This window comes from Mus caroli, unplaced genomic scaffold, assembly GCF_978045245.1.
Source record: "Mus caroli unplaced genomic scaffold, Mus_caroli_1 scaffold_13, whole genome shotgun sequence".
In the NCBI taxonomy this organism is placed as follows: domain Eukaryota; kingdom Metazoa; phylum Chordata; class Mammalia; order Rodentia; family Muridae; genus Mus; species Mus caroli.
Window position 1 is genome coordinate 28,255,146 of NW_028227268.1, and position 21,211 is coordinate 28,276,356.

The 21,211-nt window shown below is 42.3% G+C and overlaps 1 protein-coding gene across 7 annotated transcripts in view; it reads right to left on the reverse strand.

Moving 5' to 3' along the window:
• Positions 1 to 5,993: 5,993 nt before the first annotated feature.
• Spag9 (sperm associated antigen 9) overlaps positions 5,994 to 21,211 on the reverse strand; it is a 132,511-nt gene continuing 117,293 nt past the window's right edge. For 4 of the 7 annotated variants that reach the window (XM_021175541.3, XM_029483615.2, XM_085829665.1 and 1 more), the window contains 5 exons: positions 19,360 to 19,473; positions 18,210 to 18,248; positions 17,163 to 17,339; positions 14,873 to 15,022; positions 5,994 to 9,367 (listed from right to left, as the gene is read on the reverse strand). In XM_021175541.3, the coding sequence (XP_021031200.1) occupies positions 9,252 to 9,367; positions 14,873 to 15,022; positions 17,163 to 17,339; positions 18,210 to 18,248; positions 19,360 to 19,473 (596 nt within the window). In that variant the 3' untranslated portion in view covers positions 5,994 to 9,251. The remainder of the gene's footprint in view (positions 9,368 to 14,872; positions 15,023 to 17,162; positions 17,340 to 18,209; positions 18,249 to 19,359; positions 19,474 to 21,211) is intronic. The other 3 variants (XM_021175540.3, XM_021175542.3, XM_029483621.2) reach the window with 1 other exon arrangement.

A 21,211-nucleotide genomic window follows, 5' to 3' on the forward strand; every position in this document is an offset into this window, starting at 1 on the left:
CCCAGGCCAGGGAAGTTTCCAGAATAGTCCATGCTGACTTCTCAACTCTTTCAACAAGGACAAAGAGGCCCTGGAAGGACACCCAGGCCTGGGCACTCCCCATCCAGTTTCATGAGCCTTGTTGTCCACTGGATCTGCATGTAGTCCCTGGCACTGAATTCATTAGGGGAAAGCTGAGAGCAGTGAGGTGCAAAATGGCTCTCTCAGTTCTCCTTAGCTTCAGCCTGCAGCCCCAGGAGGGAGGTGAACTTGTTGAGGAGCAGAGGCAGGGATGCCTTGTCAGGGCCTGGAAGCTTCTGCAGCACCAGTCTAGTGGTCACATGTTCTCCTTTGGCCTCTACAAACACCACTCCTATATAAACCAGTGCCCTGAGACTCCCTGGTGTCCCCAAATGGTCTCTAGGGTCTCCGCCTGACCCCTGGAGCTCTGCAAGGGTGCCTTATACAGCCTTGGTTATAATCAGAGCCTCTCAGATAGCCCAGCTGTCTGCCCTGAGGTAACTGACAGTGACCCTGAGATCCCATTCTGGACTGTTTACCTTGTGGGGCTGGGGAGTCACACAGGCTTATCCTCTGTCTCGTCTTGAGGACATCACATTCCTCACCATGGTGATGGACCCCTGGAGGAAGGAGAAGCCCTGAGTGCCTGAGTGCAGGTGAAGATCTGAGGGGTCTGAAGTTCTAGAAAAGCCACTAGCCTCAGGGGTCACCTCTGTTTGGGGTCACAGCCATTTCATGGAAATCTCTGCTCCATGACGCTTAATCTTTACCTTTCTTTCCATTATGTTGTCACTGTGTGTGTGTGTGTGTGTGTGTGTGTGTGTGTGTAAGAGAGAGAGAGAGAGAGAGAGAGAGAGAGAGAGAGAGAGAGAGAGTGTGTGTGTGTGTGTGTGTGAGTGATGTGCGAGGGAGGTACGGGGGCGTGGCTACCAGTTTGCCTCAGTGTTGCAGCCAGCAGGCCACCCTCATCTTCTAGTCTTCTATCTGTAGCGGCCCGGAGCTGGGGAGGGACAGTGAAGGACTGGCCTTCCTGCCCAAGGGATGTTCCTGTCATTCTGTACTGGGTCAGAACTTCCAAAGAAGGTCTGGGAATTCGACTTCTGCCTGAAAGGGGTCTTTGCATGAACCCCCAACTCTCCAGCTAATCTACTCCCTCCCCAGTTTCTCTGTCATTTCCTGACACAAAACTCTCTGTCCCAAGCAACTTACCCTGCTCTGCCCTTTCTCTGCCCGTGTTGTCAGGTCATGCCAGCTGGGGGGAGCTGGACTGCAGTGCTGCACAGGGTCAGTCCAGGGTGGAGCTTTCAGCACCTGATGGTAGGAGGGAGTTACCTCCCTAGGGGTACTACCAATGTTATTTGGGGCACCCATTTCCATCCGTCTGGAATAACTGTGAGTCCTCTGAACCTTAAACTCCCTAAGCTTGGGGCTGCCAATCCCTGCTGTTGAGATGCCCTGTCCTTCAGCCTATGCTTGCTTTAGCCAGCTGTGTGACACATCTCTCTCTGTTAGCATCCTGGAGAGGGAATGTTGGTGAAGCTTGTCTCCCTCCATAGGGCCAACAGTCAAAACCTCACCTACCCCAACCTTCTGGTGATGTCTACCTCATCTTCTTTACCCTCAGGAAGATCCACTAACACATAATACCCATTACAGATGGAGGACTCCCCCACCCCATTCCATCCCTGGCTGTTGAGAATCTTTTTCAAGGCAGAAAGCTATCCTACAAACCATCTGGTCCAGCACTGTTGTGTTTTAGAACTGAAAACCAAGGCTCAGAGAGAAAAAAGAGACCAAGCTGGCTTTAGCTCTGGCCACACAGAGCACCAGGGTTGTTGGAGGGTTGTTGTGAGCCTCTTAGTGGCAAGGACAGTGGCCTAGCAGGTTCCTGTGATAAGTGCAGAGAGGCGAGGGGAGTGTGGCCTTGAAGGGTTATTCCAGGCACACAGACACATGCTCTCCCTCTAATCTTTACCCCCTCCTTTCTTTCCAGCAGCAGCTATAAAAGCCAGGAAATAGCTGTGGATTGATGGCCTGTAATGGGCTTAGTTAGCGCTGTGACCTGCTGAGTTATGTAACTCCTAGTTGCTATCGGCTTGGACAAAGTCTCCATTGAAGCAACTCACTAAGCTGATTCCATGGCATCTCCTTGAGTGTGCTTAGAGGCAGGCGGCAGCAGAAATTCGTCCGCAACTTCAAAGACCAGAAATCGTGATGTGGACACTTCCAAAAATCCTTTAAGCCAATGTTTTTTGTACCCATCTCTAAACCCGCTCACCTCCGTAGCAGCCCCATGCTTGGATGCCTAGGCTTTGCCTGGTTTTTCCTTCCCCTACAGAAGGGGTGAGGAAGAGAACCAGGGCAGTGAGAAAGCCAAGCACTGCTGGGGCAAGGGAGGCCCTGAACAGGCTCATCTCTGCTGTTGCTGCTCTTGGCTTCTGGCTCACTAGCACTTGGAAGGTTAATATCAGAACGGCGCCACCTTGTGCTGAAAAGGGAGAACAGCCCCAGTTCTTCATAGCACAGTGGGTCTTCTTTTATCACCCATTCCTTTCCTGCTCTGGAAGAGGTGGGGTCTTGTAATCCAAGGATTCTCCCTCCTTAAATTTCACTTCTCATCCCACCATCTCAGTTAAAGGGACCTAGGAAGAAGGCGTCTAAAGGTGTTGATGCTTGCCCAGTTTCTGCCTGTCTCCAAGGTCCCCCAGGAAAACACAAGTGCCTGAGATGTTCCCAGGCAGTAAAGCCACCTCTTTGTGAAGAATGCCTTATGTTGCTGCTCCTAATTCTTTGTGAAGACCTCTGGGCAGCTTCTCCAAAGAAGCAGCATGGATGGCATGTGTGCTCGCACGGATGCAGGCATGCACACCTGCTCCCACAGATGCAGACCAAACCAGAGCATGAAAAGCCAGTAGCTGAAAATCCACTTCCGAATTTGGAACTCAAACCACAGATCTTTGTCTGGAATGAGTCAATGGTATAAGAAGGTAGGCTTGTTGGCAAATGGCAATAGGAAAAAGAAACTGAGGCATCTGCATAGAAGGATGCGGGCGTCTTGTTAATTGTTGAGTGATAAATGATCTCATGGGCTTTTGCAACACAGGCTCTCGAGGCCATCACTGTGGTGACAAGGAGGAAAACCTGGTTTCGGAACAGTTACTCTACTTTGGGGTAGAGATGCACTGCTGATCTCTCCAAAGATACAATTTTGCCTTCTTGCTTGGGAAGAGTGATGCTATGCCTGAAAATCCTACCAAGAGCATCGAAACCTTCTGGACCCCATTCCCCGAATTCCCTGTTGTGCATATGTTAATTTTCCTTAGTTCTGTGTCTGTTCGCCACGCGTGTGCTGAGGTTGGTTCTTGTTATAAAGCGTCATGAACAACAGGTGTCAGGTATGCGTGAATGGTTTCTACAACTGTCACTGTCACCACTGTTCCCAGGCTTCTCTCTGGCTGCAGAGGAATCAAAGTCGCTCTTAGATGTAAAATGTAATCTTCCTGCGTTTAATTTTCAGGATGAACACTTGACCGGGGCCCAATTGCAGATCTGCCCCCACAGGCAGCGGCTCCATGCCCAGTTAATCTGATTTCACCAAGCACTGAGCTGCCTTCTGTTCTCTCAGGCCTGTGTGTCTAAGGCCAGGCCTTGGGGTAACATAAGCTCAGCAGTGCTCTCCACAGGGGTTCTCTGCAGGTCTCCTATGAATTTATGGGCACATACTTAGAAAAACTACATGCCATGAAAATGACACTAGGCACAAAGCTAATGACCTCTTCCTATAAAAACTATAAGAAGTTGTCTCACCAAACAATACAGGCTTCATGAGGGGAAATATTGCTTACCCCTTTAAGGTAGCACCACGTTTATGGCATCCTAATCTTCAATTGCCCTTGAATCAGAAAATAAGGACTGTGAAGTTGAGGTGGTGGTAGGGGATAACTGGCCGAGAATGAAGAAAGCTTTGTCTCCTAGGAAACAAGATGTTTGGGACTCCAACTAGGCTGCTCTCATTCTCAAAAGCAAATGTACCAACTTGAGGATAAGAACCGGGGAACTCTAAGATGAAAGCAGTGACAACCCTGTTGTGCAGTAGCTCCCAGGGCAGATCATGGCCACACCTCCCTCTTCTGGCCTGACTGAGAACTGCATCTTATGGGTGAGACAGTACCCAGAGTCTGGGCATATTTTGTCCCCCTTAAGGCCTAAACTCAAATCACAAGTCTTCATCTCTGTGGGCAGAAGCTATCATGCTGCTTTCGGGTGGCCAAAAAAAAAAAAAAAAAAAAAAAAAAAAAATCAAAGAGCTAAACTATCTGGCCTCATGTCTCCTTAGATAAACTGGAAATTCTTTTAAGTATTCCAAACCTCCCTTACCCAACCCCACTGGATGGCCAGGAACCTGCCTACAGGAGTGTTTTTCACCCTATGAGATCAAGGCCAACCTAGTCTGTACTGCAAGCTCCAGGCAAGCCCAGGCCAATAAAGTGAGAGCCTGTTTTAAAAGAATAAAACAAAAAGTACAGGCAAAGATTATTATTTAGAAGTGGTAGTAGCAGCCTCTGCCTGGCATGATAGTGCATACTTTAAATCCTAGCACTCAGGAGGGAGAAGAAAATGGATCTCTAGGGTTTGAGGCAAGGAAGAAGAGGAGGAGAGGAGGAGGAGGAGGGAAAAGAAAAAAGGAAGAACCCCGCTGCTCTTACATTTTGATTGTTAAAATTATCCCCTCGAGTGTGTGTGTGTATCTGTATGCATACATGCCAAGGTCAGAAGATGGCTTATAGGGGTCACTTTTCTCCTTCTATCATACAGATGCTAGGGACTGACCTTAAGCACCTTCATCTACTGTGCCAACTCATGGGTACCAAATCTCAGCATCATCAAATCATGTTGGTACAACAGTGAAAGCCACTGCACTAAGCCGTGTACTTACACTGGGCTGCCATGGCCCCCCTGTGGTCACTCATGCTCTCACATCACCCGTGTCAGAAAGTCTCTTATCACTGAGTGATCAACTGCAGGAGGCTGAGGGCAGGTCTTACCCAGCACTCCTACCTGTCAACTAAATGCCCTCCTGACCAGTGCCAAGTGTGTACTCAGGAGCCACAGACAGATCTGAATGTCCCCTCTGCTCACTTTTAAAAGAAATTATTTATTTATTCTAAGTACACTGTAGCTGTCTTCAGCCACTCCAGAAGAGGGAGTCAGATCTTGTTATAGATGGTTGTAAGCCACCATGTGGTTGCTGAGATTTGAACTCAGAACCTTTGGAAGAGCAGTTAGTGCTCTTAACCGCTGAGCTATCTCTCCAGTCAGCCCCACTTTTGTTTGTTTGAGACAGGGTTTCTCTGTGTAGACCTGGCTGTCCTGGAACTCATTCTATAGACCAGGCTGTCCTGGAACTCAGAAATCTGCCTGCCTCTGCCTCCGCCTCCCAAGTGCTGGGATTAAAGGCATACGTCACCACGCCCAGCTTCCCTCTGCTCACTCATTTCCCCCCCCCCCCCCCCCCGAGACAGGATTTCTCTGTATAGCCCTGGAGCTCACTTTGTAGACCAGGCTGGACCTGAACTCAGAAATCTGCCTGCCTCTGCCTCCCGAGAGCTAGGATTAAAAGGCATGCGCTACCACGCCTGGCTACCTGCTCACCTTTTACCAGTGCCAAACAACCATAATCTTGGTTCTCAGAAATGATGTGTTTTTTTTTTTAAAGGTTTATTTATTTTTTATTATATGTAAGTACACTGTAGCTGTCTTCAGACACACCAGAAGACGGCATCATATCTCATTACGGGTGGTTATGAGCCACCATGTGGTTGCTGGGATTTGAACTTTGGACCTTCGGAAGAGCAGTCGGGTGCTCTTACCTACTGAGCCATCTCACCAGCCCCCGAAATGACATGCTTTATGGAACATATTATTGAACTTTCTGATGAAAACCAAGTCTAGAGCCCCAAGAAAGATAAAAACAAACCACATTAGACTTCACACATGTTTCATATACATATTTATATATATTTCATGTACAAAGTTACATTCCGAACCCCAGGGATTCCATAATAGAAATAAATACTGAAATAACTACATTGCTAAATGAGCTTTTTACGCATAGAAATGAAGCCATGGCCTCTAAAGACAGCAAATGGGACAATTCTAGAACCCAATTTATGAGGCAAGTAAAGTTCTGGATTTCTAGAATGAAAATAAATTTAGGACACAAACAGTTAAAACATATTCAAATATTGAGAAATATATGATAAAATTATTAATAGAACTTCATTTTAAAGAGAAAGACAATTAGTGTTACAGAATAGCATAACCCTGTTAGAAAAGCATTTATGATTTCAACATTTATTTCCTTCTCTTCCCATCTTATAAAGTGGGATGCAATCAGTCTCTTTGCCAACATGATCAATTAAGAACCCTAACTTGGTCGAGTCCTTTGGTAATAGTCATAATACTTCCTAGGAAATAAATAGCCATTTTCATGGCATCTGCAAGACACACATTCTTTTTAGGTTAACATGAGGCATTTTGTTTTGTTCCAAAGGCTGCATGTTTAGTGGTCTCTTCTCAACTCCACAGGCAGTGAGCGATGCTCCAGCTGAGCGTGGATTTTACCTCCACAGTAACCACATTCCACCTGAGGAGTGATGTGCCGCATTGCTCTATGTTGAAATGTTTTAAACTCCCTGCAAGCTGCAACTTGTAAGAAAGACAAATTTGGATCTACATGAGTTAGAGAAGTTATTCTCAAACCTGAGATGTAGAAAGCAGTCTCCTTCCTTTTGCCTCACTGAGATTTAACCTGCACTTCCTGTCGCGTGTTAGATTGAGACATACAACGCTGCTATTTCTATAGACCAGCAGTGGCTGTCTACTGGCAATTCATATGGTTTAGCCTCATATATGACCCATATAACCTGGATGTAACAAAACGAGAACTCTCAGTGCCCTGCCTTCTTCCTTGAAAAGTCAGTTTTTGCATGGGAGGCTGCCTAGAGGCACGTAAGCCTTCTCGGCCCTGTGGTGACAATGGCATTTTAGACCCTGTCACTATCTGCAATCAGCTTATCCTGGTATTTCTTCCAAAGATCACCCCCTTGACCAAAATAAACATCACAAGAATATTTGTGTTATGGGGGAAGAGGAAGAGAAGCAGAATTACAAATATAAGCACAGCCCTTAAAACAAGCCGCACGGGTGCCTCTGCGTTCTCTCGTCCTTGAGCTAGTTCACAGGGCCACAATAATGTGAGATCTTTAGCTAAAATCACCATGCACCTACAGTCTGCAAGTGAAGTCAACATGGTTACATTCCAAAGAAACAATTATAACCAGGGTAACACATTTGAATGTTTCTTCTTTAGCATCTGATTCCCTGAGTTACTCTGGACCACACAAACATGAAAAGTACTTCTGAACAATGACGGGGACACTTCTTGGGATTAAAACTCTCCAAAACTTTTGTGTTTCCTTATGAATTTATACAACATTTCCAATAAATGTTAACAATGCTTTTTAAAAGTATTTGCCACAAATGATTCAGATTTAAAATAAAGACATAGCAGACAAGCTAAAGAAAAGTGGTCTGCACCAAAGAAAAATGAATAAGTAGATCAAACAAAATATTAATTATCCTTTATACAGCTTTATCAAAACAGGTGTTTTTCTTTTAAAACATACAGGGCCACAATTTTAGAGTGTGCCCAGTGTGCTTAATGATACAAAAGCCTCCCATGCTCACTAGGTCCTATGTATTTTAGGATCTAGCCTAATCATATACATGTGAAAAAAATCCCTGGTATACTTTTTACAGATATTTTTGTATCACAGTCCGGGGGAAATCCCCCGTACTTGGACAATTAGAGACCTGTATTTGATTTCTTTTCTATGAGGTGGTCCTTCCAATAACCCGAAGACCTGTTTCCTGTATGTTTTTAAGAGATCGCATAAAATTAAGTTCAACTTTGCTTGCAGCAGTGGGTAAGAAATGGTAACTCCTTTACTTTCAGGAAGCCTGAGAGAGGAAAGCGAGCCTGTATAGCTCATGGGTTTTGAACCTCCTAAGGTTACCAGTTAAAGCTAGATGTGACCCCACTTTCTCAGATGGATGCCGCGAATGGAGAAAGGCGCAGACCCCGCCTGCTTTCCCACCGCACGGCCTTGCAGATGGCATTTTAGCAGGGAGCGAATGCTGAGGAGTGGTTATACCACGCAAGCACGAGGCGTTCGGTAGTTTTATACAGAAGAAAACAATCACCTTTCCTACTCACTCAGCACTCAGCAAATGAGGCAGAATCCACGGCCACCACAGTGTCCCCTCCGTGATAGGTTAAGAGCAGCCTAGGGACATGTGGCTAACAGGTACATTTTTTTCCATGGAAAAAACTGAATCCACTACCACCATCCTCTAGGACAAGGAATTCAAAACACAATTTCCTTTTAGAACATCCTTCCAGTATTGAAGTGTCCTCAACACTTCCCAAATTATTTCCTAACCTTCAGATAATACACTTCTTAAATGTCAGTATGAAAATGGGTGAAATTAATCTAAAATATGAGAATATTCAGAGAAGCAGGCTTTGTAAACTTTAGAGTTCTAATGAGACAGGAACAAGAAATTGTATTTAAATAGTGTAGCCTTAATTTCTTTAATATAAAACCCCCCAAGTCTGATGAAAACAAAGTTTTATATACCATATAAACAAGATTTGTCAGAATTGAAAGTGAAAGTTAAAGTACTTTACAGTTAGCTCTTAGCACTCTTGGGACATTCAGACAAATCGTGATAATCCGTCTGTTATTAGTGCGTCAATTCTATAATACACTGGGGAAAACTCTATTGTACTTCATGGTACAATTTCATTTATTAAGTCTTTTCCATTAGTTCCATTATTAGTGACAGGTAAAACATGGCCTCATCAATTAAGTGAGTGACATTAGACTGTGGCAGAGCAAACCACATCTGGATTGCTTTCTGTAATTTATCAGTTTACAGAAAGTAAACCTTCTTTGATTTGTTCATGATATACTGAAATTTCCTATTAACACTGGTGCAGTAAACTAGCTCGCTCCTCTGTATTGTTACCATAGAACAGATTGTGTAATATAAAGGTAACAGGGGAAAATGCTCACATTATTATGTGGTGAAATGTCTTTCACAAAAAGAGCATTAAATAAAGGAAAAAGGGAAAATAAACCATGCAGAAGAGGCAACTTCCTCATCTCCACCTGTCTCTTACAGACTCATTCATTGCCACACATCACTTGCCACACTATCAGGTGACTCCTCTCGGCTTTGGTGACTGAAGGTTCCAGTGGAAGATCCTCTCCCAGAAGTTCAGATTCTCCACCTTCATCACCTAAAGGATCATAAGGAAACTGAGGTTAGGTGGAATACAGATGATGTGTATTGGACTCATAGTTGGCCTAGGAACACAATGCATGTGATGCCTAGGATGGCACAAAGCATGTTTGATTTCTACTGCAGAGAACACAGAAAAGAATACCAGGGGGCTGGGGAGATGAGAGATGGCTCAGCGATTAAGAGCAGTTGATAGTCTTCCAGAGGACCTGAGTTTGATTCTCAGCACCCCTGTTAGGTAGCTCACAACCATCTGTAACTACAGTTCCAGGTGATCTGACTCCCTCTTTTGGCCTCCAAGGGTAGCCATACAGACACACACACACACACACACACACAAATGAAAGCTAGTTCACAATAGTATGCTGGACAGTCATTACAACATGTCTGTCTTAGGGTTTTATTTTATTGCTGTGAAGAGACATCATGACCATGGAAATTCTTATAAAGGCAAACATTTAGTTGGGATTAGCTTACAGTTCAGAGGTTCAGTCCATTATCATGATGACAGGAAGCGCGGTGCATACAAGCAGACATAACGCTAGAGGAGCTGAGAGTCCTACATCTTGATACGAAAGCAACCAGGAGGAGACCGGATTCTACACTGGGCAGGGTCTGAGCATATGAGACCTCAAAGTCCCACCTCCACAGTAACACACTTCCTCTAACAAGGCCACACCTACTCCAATGCCACACCTCTTAATAGTGCCACTCCCTATGGCCAAGCAGTCAAGCAAAGGAGTCTGTGGGGACCACAATGTTCACTGGTAACATGAATGGGAGATGAAAAGAGCAAATATACTCAGTTATGTGTTTGGCCAAAACAAACATTCTACTCGTTTATTTCAATTTAAGAAAACACAAATATGGAGCATATTAAATAAGGCCCACTGTAGACGTCACTTCTGTTTCTTCAGATGAAGTGATAAGTAGGAGCGTACTCAAGCTGTGCAACTATATGGCTTGAGTGGAGCCCAGAGAATTTCCTTCTCTGTTCTAACTACCCCAGGCCTGAAAGCTTCTAGCCTCTATACAATCTAATCTTCTCCAAGCCTGAACCTTGAAGGCTTCAGCTTCCAGCCTCCACCTGCTAACATAGGCCTCCTAGAACGGTTCAGCCTCTGAAACTTACTATGAAATAAACTCATTCTTTCTAGTTCTTTCTGAACTCTGGCTGACTGATTCAATTCTGCTGTTCTGGGTCAAACTCCTCTCCAAGCTGACTGTCTCAAATTAGCTTCTCTCAGCTTCTGACTGAGTCATTCTGCTTGGAAAGACTGCCCCTGAACTCTACCATCTGAACTGTTCCAAACTAAACTGAATTCAATTGACACTCTCTCTCTCTCTCTCTCTCTCTCTCTCTCTCTCTTCTCTCTCTCTCTCTCTCTCTCTCTCTCTCTCTCTCTCTCTTTTCTCTCTCTCTCTCTTTCTCTCTCTCTCTCTTTCTGGTCTTTAAGTAGCCTCTCTTTCCTGACTGTTTTGGGAATTGGGCATAGCCTATCTCTGATCATTCTATCAGACCTTTCTCTGATTCATCACTGCCTGCCCAGCAATTTGACATCATTGTTTAGGATTAAAGGTGTGTATTAGTGCTTGTCTGTAAGCCAGCCAGATGGATTGAATGTGTATATTCCAGCTGGATATCTTTGGATGTGATCCCTTGTCAGAGCAGCCACATTGCTGGATTAAAATTTCTCTCCAGCCCAAGAAATCCTGCTGATTCTCGGTGACCTGGGGTAAATTCTCCAGCTGAGACAATGAGTACTGGACAGGTGCTGCCGCTCCTCTCCACAAGCTCGCAGCAGTCAGCTCTGCTGGGCAGAGCAAGGTTATTCTGGTACAATCTAGCTGACAACTTGTTTAGTGGGATGAATTCTTCAGCAGAATCCTAAAAATGTGCACACTAAGAAACAAAGATATTCTACTGATGCACTGGAATTTCGAGTTTAGCACAAGAAAATGACACCATTGACTAAAAATAGAGGAGCAGAAGCAATAGAGTGTATGCACTCTTCTCTGCAAACCTGTATCTCCCTCTCCCACCCCCATATGCAAAGCTTTTTCATGTTAATGTCAAAATACAGAGTAAGCATGCTCGGGTCAAAAGCCAAGTTCCTCCAACTAAAATATAACCAAACCTTTAAGAAAAAAATAAGTTTGGCTCTTTTTTTGTTTGTTTGTTTGTTTTTGGTTTTTCAAGACAGGGTTTCTCTGTTTAACAGCCTGTTCTATAACTCACTTTGTAGACCAGGCTAACCTAGAACTCATACAGATCTGCTTGCCTCTGCCTTAGGATCAAAGGTATATACCACCATCGCATAGCTGCATTAAAAAAAATGATTTATTTATATATATGAGCACTCTATTTGCATCTATGCCTGCATCAGACAGAAAAGGACATCAAATTCCATTACAGATAGTTTTGAGTCACCATGTGGTTGCTGGGAATTGAACTCAGGACCCCTGCAAAAGCAGACAGTGCTCTTAACCACTGAGTTTTCTCTCCAGCCCCCAGCTGTTTTTGTTTTTTAAGGTTTATTTTTATTTTATGTATATGAGTATTTTTGCCTGAATATCTATGAACCACGTATATGCAGTGCCCAAGAAAGCCAGAAGAAGGTATCAACATCCCATACAATTGGAATAAACCTCTAAGTGTGTACTGGGGATAGAACGGGGTCCTCTGGAAGAACATCTAGGGCTCTTAACCACTAAGCCATAGTTCCAGCTCCAAGTTTAGCTCTTACATTTTAGAAAAACAATGATGTTGTAGAGTACACCCTTAATCATGGCACTCAGGCAAAGGTGGACAAACTTCGGTGGGTTCTAGGCCAGCCTGGTCTAGAGAGTCAATTGCAAGCCAGCAGGGCCACACAACCCGAGACCTTATTTCAAAAAACAGCAACAGCAAGCTACAATGGTGAAGACTAAGTGGCAGAGACAAAGGTTGCTGGTTACTTGCCTTTTAAGCTATTTTGAAGACTGTTACTATCTTGTTTCCCAGGATCTCTATATCCTGTAATTCAAGCCACACCCTTACAAATATGGGACTTCTGAGATAAATTATTGCTAAAACATTCCAGAAAGTGAATAAGAACACGAACAAGATGAAATTCAAGGTGTTTTTGTTGTTTTTGGTTTTTTGAGAGAGCGTTTCACTTTGTACCTCTGGTGTCCTGGAACTCACTACTCAGACCAGGCTCCATCTGTCTCTGCCTCCCAGGGTGGTGAGATTTAAAAGCATTTACTACCATGCTTTCTTTTTTAAAACAACATATTCACTATTAAAATTAGCGTCTGCTTAAAAACCAAGTCTATTTTCCAGGCTGAATTCCTAGAGATACTGTTAAACCTGGTTAAGCAATTTTTATGCTATTTGCAGACTCTGCAATGGAAAATATTTGGTGGAGGTGGGAAACTGCAGAGATGCCGACTAGCATATTCTTTAGTATGATTCCAACTGCCACACTGCACTCCAAGAAAAAGCCACCATCACCCTAGCTAAGTAGAGTCCCTACAATTCCTTTCCATAAAACATTCCTGTGCCAGTTTTTAATTACTTAAAATGCTTTAAAACTCTTCTGTTCTTGCTGGCATCCATCTCTAAACTTTACATTAATATATTTCTGTCTCCCAGAACTAAGCCAGAAGCCTTCAACCATCATGCTCTGGTCTCTTCTGACCACATGTGGTGAACTGCCACCAATAGGACCCTGCATTTTCTACTGTGACAGACTTCCTAAGTGTACTCTCTACAAGCATTTAATAGCTTCTGTTTGATAAGCCATTAATATACTAAGACTTCTGTGTTTAGACTAGTGTGTTTCTTTTTAGCAAGCAAACACTTGTACTTCTTTTCCCTTCCCCGTTTTCTGGCTGCTTCCATTTAGACAGTGTTCTGAGTGAACACATGACTCTCTACTAGCTAAGGACTCCCCATTGTACTACTCTGTCTCCACCATTACCAGCTGACTCAGACATCCATTTTCCTCACTCATTTCCACATCTCTTGCCCAAACCTAACCACATTGCTCCTCCATTTCAAGTTCTGCAATTCTCCTTTGCTTAAAAGATAAACACAAATTTTACTTGTGGTATTCTGAATGAAAATGCCCCCCATAGATTCACAGGGAGTGGCATTATTGGAAGTGTGGTCTTGTTTAAGGTGTTAGATGCTTAAGCCAGCTCCATCAACCGCTGTCTACTGATCAGAACTCTTGGCTCCTTCTCCAGCAGCAGAAGTCTGTGTGTGCATCATCATGCTCCCACCATGATGATAATGGACTAAACCTCTGAACAGTAAACCAGCCCCAATTAAATGCTTTCTTTTATAACAGTTGCTGTGGTCATGGTGTCTTGTCACAGCAATAGAAACCCTAACTAAGATACTTGGGGAAAATGCTTTCTATTTCTTTTTTCCTTCTTTCTGTCTAAATACACACAAGTATATACAGTATATGAAGGTCTCCCATAACTCATCTCACGTTCCTTTCTAGATAAGAAATTTATATATACTCTTAGCTTTTATCTTTTTAAAATATTTTAAGATGGCTTTAATCTTTTAAAATCTTTAGTCAAACTGGGGATATATGATATGCTCAGTAGTAAAATATTTGTCTAACATGTATGACAATACCCAACATTGAAACACAAACAAACCTATACAACAAGCAAAAGAGACAGAATCACCTCAGATGAGCCTTTAAAAAAAAAAAACAAAAAAACCAGGAAGTGCTCACCCTCCACTAAGCCGCTTGCTCCCTAATGAGGCCTTTAGATTACCGCCCTCTGACTTTAGATTACTGCCCTCTGATGCCGACTCTTGTCCAGCATCGTTTCTTCTCTACCTTATCTTCCTACCATGGGAAGAGCTATCAACTCTCCACCACGACATTTACAGCAGTGTAGCAACTTTTAACAACCTCAGCTCTGCATTGCTCTATAAAACCTACTGGAAGGAAGGAAGTGGTTAATCCGAGTGCTTGGAAGGGAGAGGCAGGCAGAGCTCTGGGAATCTGAGGCCAGCCTGGTCACACAGTCAGTTCCAGGACAGCATGTTAGACCTCATCTAAAAAAAAAAAAAACCTATTAAAAGGGAATGAGAGACTGATTTTTTTCCACATATTAATTTTAAGGCTGATGGCACAAGGTGAGAAAGTGAATAGATAAAATAATTTTGACATCAAGTTTTATGAATTAATTTTATTTCTTTAGTTTGTGGGTGAGGAAAAGGTTCTGCGAGGTGGATGGTTTGCTCAGGGCCATATAACTACAATTCTTCAGTTCTTCACACAAACCTTAACATGGGCCATTTGCAATTTATGATGCTCTTTCAAATGATTATTTTTTTTGTATGGGAAGAAACATATACATAGATACATGTAGGCAGAAAACCAGGCAAAATCCTTCTCCACATAAACAATTCCACGAGAACGCACACGTAAGTCATTATCAGTGTGACGTCTCCGTCACCTGGAGTGACCTCCCAGAACCAAAGACTTACCCATCCGGAAGTCAATGTAGCCCTCTCCTCCACTGATGACAAGCATGGACTTCAAGGGCGTCTGGCTACTGGGCTCCTGTGCAGATGACCCTGCCTTGTCAGCTGTAAGATCTGCTCCACTACTGCTACTTTGTGGGCTAATGACCTGACCTGTTTTATACAGAAACAGAACAGTGAATATCACTCATCACAGATGCAGCTAGGGAATGCTATTTTTTTAAAATACCTTTTCAAAGTTAAATAAATCACATGGTTGATTCCTGAATGCAATTGAAGTATTAGGAAGGGTGTAGGAGGATGGTCCTGAGTTCAAGGCAGTGCAGGCTACAGAAATCTTGATTCAAAAATAAAGTTAAACTAGACAGCATTCTGACTGCCTTTAATCTAAGGCCTCAGGAGGCAGAGGCAGGAGGATCTCTGTGAGTTGAAGGTAATGAAGCTTGCTCAAAGTAATGAGTTTGAGGCTGGCCAAAGATGCACAATGAAATCTTGCCACATACACACAGACACACACACACACACAGTATACATCAAGGTACTAGGAACACTGGTACCTTGAGTAAACCAATTATAAAGTAAACAAGAATAGATAATCTGCAAAGCTCAGTGGGAGCACTGAGATATGGGATTTCTCAGCTTCCTGATGTTACACTGTCCCAATTATTATGGACTCCAATTCTCTGGAACTCTTCTATAAGTCTATAAGTTGCCTTGGTCATGTAATTTTATTATAATAATAGAAAAGTAAATAATATAATATTTTAAATGTATTTCAAATTTATGAGTTTTTCTTCATAGTTAAGAAAAGTATGTCTTACTTTTAACTTAAGAGTATGCAAATAAAATTGCTGCTAAATGTGTCATTTGTTCTAAAGTTCAAATTCTAAGATAGAATCTTTGAGTATGAAATGTCATAGAAGAGAGAAATTTTTACATATTATTCACAATATGAACAATTGAACAGTCTCCACCATTCCTCTAGAGCGCTCTGACTGTGGGCTGGGCATGTAGCTTAGAAGCAGAGCATTTGCCTAGCCTGTGTGAGGAACAATGTCCAATCCCCAGAACGGGGGTGGTGTGCATGTGAGAGAGAGGGACAAAGAAAGCTTTGACTGGAGATACTTTCTCCCTTTTCAGAACCTGCTGTCCTTTGGTCAAATCTCACAGACTGCAAGCCTCTAGGGACTAACAGGACACTGTCCTATGATGTGATGCACTATGAATTTACATTTTGAATTGAAAGTGGATGGGGTGGTGTGATAGATCCTCATAGGCCTTCATTACTGCATTACTCAAGCTTACTCTGGAATCCATTAAGCCTGCTAGAAAAAATGTCTACAGTAGAGTCTTCAATAGAAGGCAAAGCATTCACAATGAAGTTAATACAACAACTTCATCCTTCAGGCTAACTGGCCTATGACAAATAACAATATTACTAGTTCCACTTTTAGATTTATACTACAAAAGAAAAGTTCATATATACAATAAGAAGGTTCAACATTGGGGGATGGGGTGGCTCAGTTGGTACAGGCCTTGATACACAATTGAAGATGAGCTTGGATCTCTAGCATATATATAAAAAGATGGGCAAGGTGGGCATGTGCAATACTGGTGCTAGGGTTCAGGTGCAGGTGCAGGTACAGGTGTATAAACAGGTGATCCCTGGAACTCATGAATAGCCAGTTTAGCTAATCAGCAAGTTCTGGATTCAGTATAGGACTCTAAAAAATATGGTGGAAAGCAATTAAGGAAGGCACTGGACATTGACTTCAGCCTTCATACATGCATGCATAAATGCATATTATAGACCATACACACACACACACACACACACACACACACACACACACACACACAGGGTTTGGTGAAGCACATCTGTAATTCTAGCACCCAGGAGGCTGATTAGAGGTATTAAGAGTTCAAAGGCAACATGGGCTATAGAGTGAGCTCCAAACTAGTCTCTGCTATCTAGGTAGACTGTGGTGTTTCAGGCTGGCTTTAAACGCACTATGTAGCCAAGAATGCCTTTGAATAATATACCGTGACAAAAATATTACCATTGATTTTCAAAACTTAGCAATACCTCCAAAATATGTTTTAGGAAGTAGGAATGCAAAATAATTTCATCCAAGTAATCTATTTTACTCTAATCATATCTCCTTTTTAGAGCTTCCTTAGGTATTACATTGAAATTGTGGGTAATCCTAGTAATTTAGTGTTCGGAGGGTAGTGATACACAAGGAAGACAGACACAATCACATGGACATCTCAACAGAATGACCTAACTCACCTGGGACTGCCACAAAGAATTTCACAGCATCCCGGTGCCCATGGAAACAAAGCTGTGCATGTGCCATTGAACAGTAGGGTATGAATGTCCCTGGAGTCACTTTATCACTGTTCTCATCACCATATACACGGATTACACTTCCAGGACGGTTACCTGGAGTCCCTGAGGTTTTATTTGCTGCAACAAAAAACCAAATACCAAGTATTTTCCTCTAGAAACTAGTACTGATGCAAGAGGTTACTGGTTAATCCTTATGATATTATCTAAGAGCTACAGCCAGTTGAGATAACGTAAGTGCAGCAACGCCAGCTCAAGGCAAAGCTGGAGAGAGATACAGCATGCTAGTTATTTTTAAGTACTTCAGTAATGGAGTAGGGGATTTTGCCAGTCTAGCAATGACTAAGATTCTATTAAGTTGAGGGAAACCATTATAGTAAACAAAGCAAAATTGAGTCATAGTTAAATCTGCTTAGTTTTGTTTTTAGTCCTTATTAAAAGGAAACTAGGCATCATATAGACTATAGTACAAAGGTATGTTCTTAAATATGATCTTTATAGTTCATCTTCTGATTTTTTCCCCATGGTAAGGAGCGGGACAGCTTTGCTTAAAAGAATCTCACAAAGATGCTTGAATTTATGCCTGCCTGACAGTTTGCTGGATTCCTATAGAATGGCTAGACTTACAAAATACCCCTGATTCCATGGGTAAGTGAATGAAAAAAATATGATTGATAATAGAGTAAATAATGTAGATTAATGACAGCTTTAAGAGATGTTTCATGTTTTTATTGGAAGGAAAACCAAGTCTGAAAGAAAGTTTAGCTGCAACAAAAGATGATCAGTAGACTAAGCTGCTGAGCAGTTGGTGGCTATGTAACAAACATTTAAAGTAAAACAAAAACAAAAACAAAAACAAATTCTGCTGCAATGCAGTGACTGCGAGTAGGTGACACTGAACAGCATTTGAGAGGGTGCTCTAGAGACGAGGAGAGCCTCAGAGTGGCTCCAAGAAGCCAGACAGAAGTTTGGTTCTGGATCTGCACTTACCCCTTAGCCCCAGTAAACGTCCCTGGTGGAGGATTACGGCTAAAGTGAGAGAGGAGGAAAGGGGACATGGGGGGGTGCACGACAGAAGGAGAAGCATTACTGTGAGCGAGCGCACTGAGCCTCTTCTACACGGCCCTACTGAATCATGCCGGCCTGGCAGAGCACCAAAGGATGGACCGTTCCTACCAAGGCCCCTATAAATACCTTTGCTCAAAAAACGATGATTTGATTTCTTATGACTTTATGAAGCCATTCCAGTGAAACAGAATCAAAACCCTAAGACTGATATGGAGTACATTCTAAAATTCTCTTTCTCAGTCTACCCAAAAGAAACCACTGTTAAATAATTAAGCTAAATGCAACCCTCTTTTAAGGAGAAAGGAGAATTCAAACATCTTGGACTGTCTTAAGTTTAGGAAGTGCTTTGAACATGCAGTCCTGTAAGGAACTGCACCAAAACCAAGGAGGGACTGAGAACATAGAGCCTTTAAGGGGTCCAAATCTACCTTCTGGTGTTCTTCCCTCCCTTCCTCTGGACAAGGGAATTTGCTAACTTATTTGATGGACTCTCCTGCCCCAGACTATTCTTGCCTGTGCATTTTGTACACAAAAAACACTTAGTGAATGATCAATGATCAATGTAATGGGATACATATGAGGAACATACAAGATGCAATTTGTTCTCTAAAATAATAAAGCCAAATTCCTTTCAAACAGACAGCCTGCCTTCAGTCTGAGGAAAGAGTCAGTGATCTAAGATTTTTCCCACAAGTTTTTTTTTAAAAAAAAAAAAAACCTCTAATACAACAAATAGTATAGCCACAACTATTAGCCAGAGTGAGTTAAAACTATGATGAATGAAATGCAGTGTTTCTGAATACTGGTATAATAGGGCTCAAGAGAAATGGACTTTTTATAACAAAGATAAAATAGGGCTCTGGCTCCTGAATTGAGAAAAGGGCTTCCTACAATGGAAACATTGAAATGTGGACAATAGTCTGGATACTTACAAGCTGATTCTGTAGTTTGTAAACTGATTTCAGCGTTGTCACAGATTTGCCAAATCTAAACAATTCCTTTGGTCTGAATTCTGGATAAATTATCCCCTGCAATTCTTTGACTTGTGACAGTTATTTTAAAATGTACTTACTTTCTGTCAATGGGATGGAGATAATGACACCATTTCCAGTCCCCACCCACAAACGATTGCAAGACACCATAAGGGCTGTTATCCTCACGAAAGAGAAACCCAGTTTTCCAGTACCTGTAGGGCAGGAAGAGAAAGGATAGCTTATTGAGAAACTAAAGCAAGATTCTAAATCCCCAGGAGTCTCTGGTTTAAAAAGAACAAAGAAAAAAAGTGTGCTGTAAAGGTAGGTGTGTGTGTGTGTGTGTGTGTGTGTGTGTGTGAGAGAGAGAGAGAGAGAGAGAGAGATGTCTAGAATGGCTCTGAACTAACTATATAGCCAAGAATAACACTGAACTCGTGATCCTTCTGCCCTTACCTCACAGACGGTATACTTATAATAGAGTAGTGGGGTTGTGGGTAGGCACCACCATGTTCAGCTCAAAGCAAACTCTTATTGGTTATATTGCTTGACAAGTCAAGGCTAATAGAAAAAGAAAATTCTACATATGGCTGGCATTACTTAATCAACCAGAAAGAAAGTACAAAGGAAAAAAAAAAAAAAAACCTCAATTAAGGGATCTACAAACCCAAATCAAACCCAAACAGACACAGGGAAGCAACAACAACCAAAAGTTGGAGTTTGCTAGATTGGGAAATCAAATGTCATTTGATTTTATAAATGGAAAAGGTTCTCAATTTGCTTTAAATTTTTTTACATGTATAAAAGTCAATCTTTGCTAACAAAACATACCTTTTTTCTTATTTATAGACTTAGGCTCTAAGTCAGTTTAGGAGTATTAGGATACCATATAAAACTTAGGAAGAACAAACAAGTATGTGTGTTGTGTGTATACATATATATAAATATATTTACTTTTAAATATATTTTACTTTTAAATATTTTATGTATATGAATACACTGTAGCTGTCTTCAGACACACAAGAAGAGGGCATCAGATCCCATTAGAGATGGTTGCGAGCCACCGTGTGGTTGCTGGGAATTGAACTCAGGACCTCTGGAAGAGCAGTCAGTGCTCTTAACCACTGAGCCATCTCTTCAGTCCCAAGTTTTTATATTTTAAAAGAATTTTTGTAATTTCTCTCACTTTTAGGAAACATTTGAGACAAACATCAGTGACTCAAAGAATTTCGGTCCTGATCACACGAGCAATGTAAGAAGCAATCTTTTTTTTTTGGGGGGGGGCTGTCCTAGAACTCACTCTGTAGACCAGATTGGCCTTGAACTCAGAAATCTGCCTGCCTCTGCCTCCCAAGCACTGGACTAAAGGCGTGCGCCACCACTGCCTGGCATAAGCAGCAATCTTAATTCCCGTTCAGCCTAAGCTAGCAATTTTTAAAGAAAAATGTCTCTTTAATGATTGATTGTATGTATGTTTTGCTGCATATGTATGTATGCATGTGCATCACTCACATGCCTGGTGCCTGCTGAAGTTAGAGATGGGTGTCAGATCCCCTAGAACTGCAGTTAAAGATGCTGAACTGCTGTGTGGGAACCAAACCCAGGTCCTCTGCAAGAGCAGCCAATGTTCAAATATTCTTAAATACTGAACCATTTCTCCATCTTTAAGCTAAGAATCTTTAATCAAGAGTCAAAGTACAACGCTAAAATTCATGTGTGCATGCTTTTAACATGCTTGATTCTATGGAGAGAATACACAACTAGTTAGCTTCTCTGTGGCCAATGACCAAAAAAGGATAAAAATTATTGAGAGAAAACAACCTTTCCTTAGGAAAGGAGTCCTTCACATTACTGTTAAACCTATGAAAAAGGACAGTTGGGTGTGGTAACACACACCTTTTATCCCAGCTCGAAGAGGCAGAGAGGGGCAGAGAGAGAGAGAGAGAGAGAGAG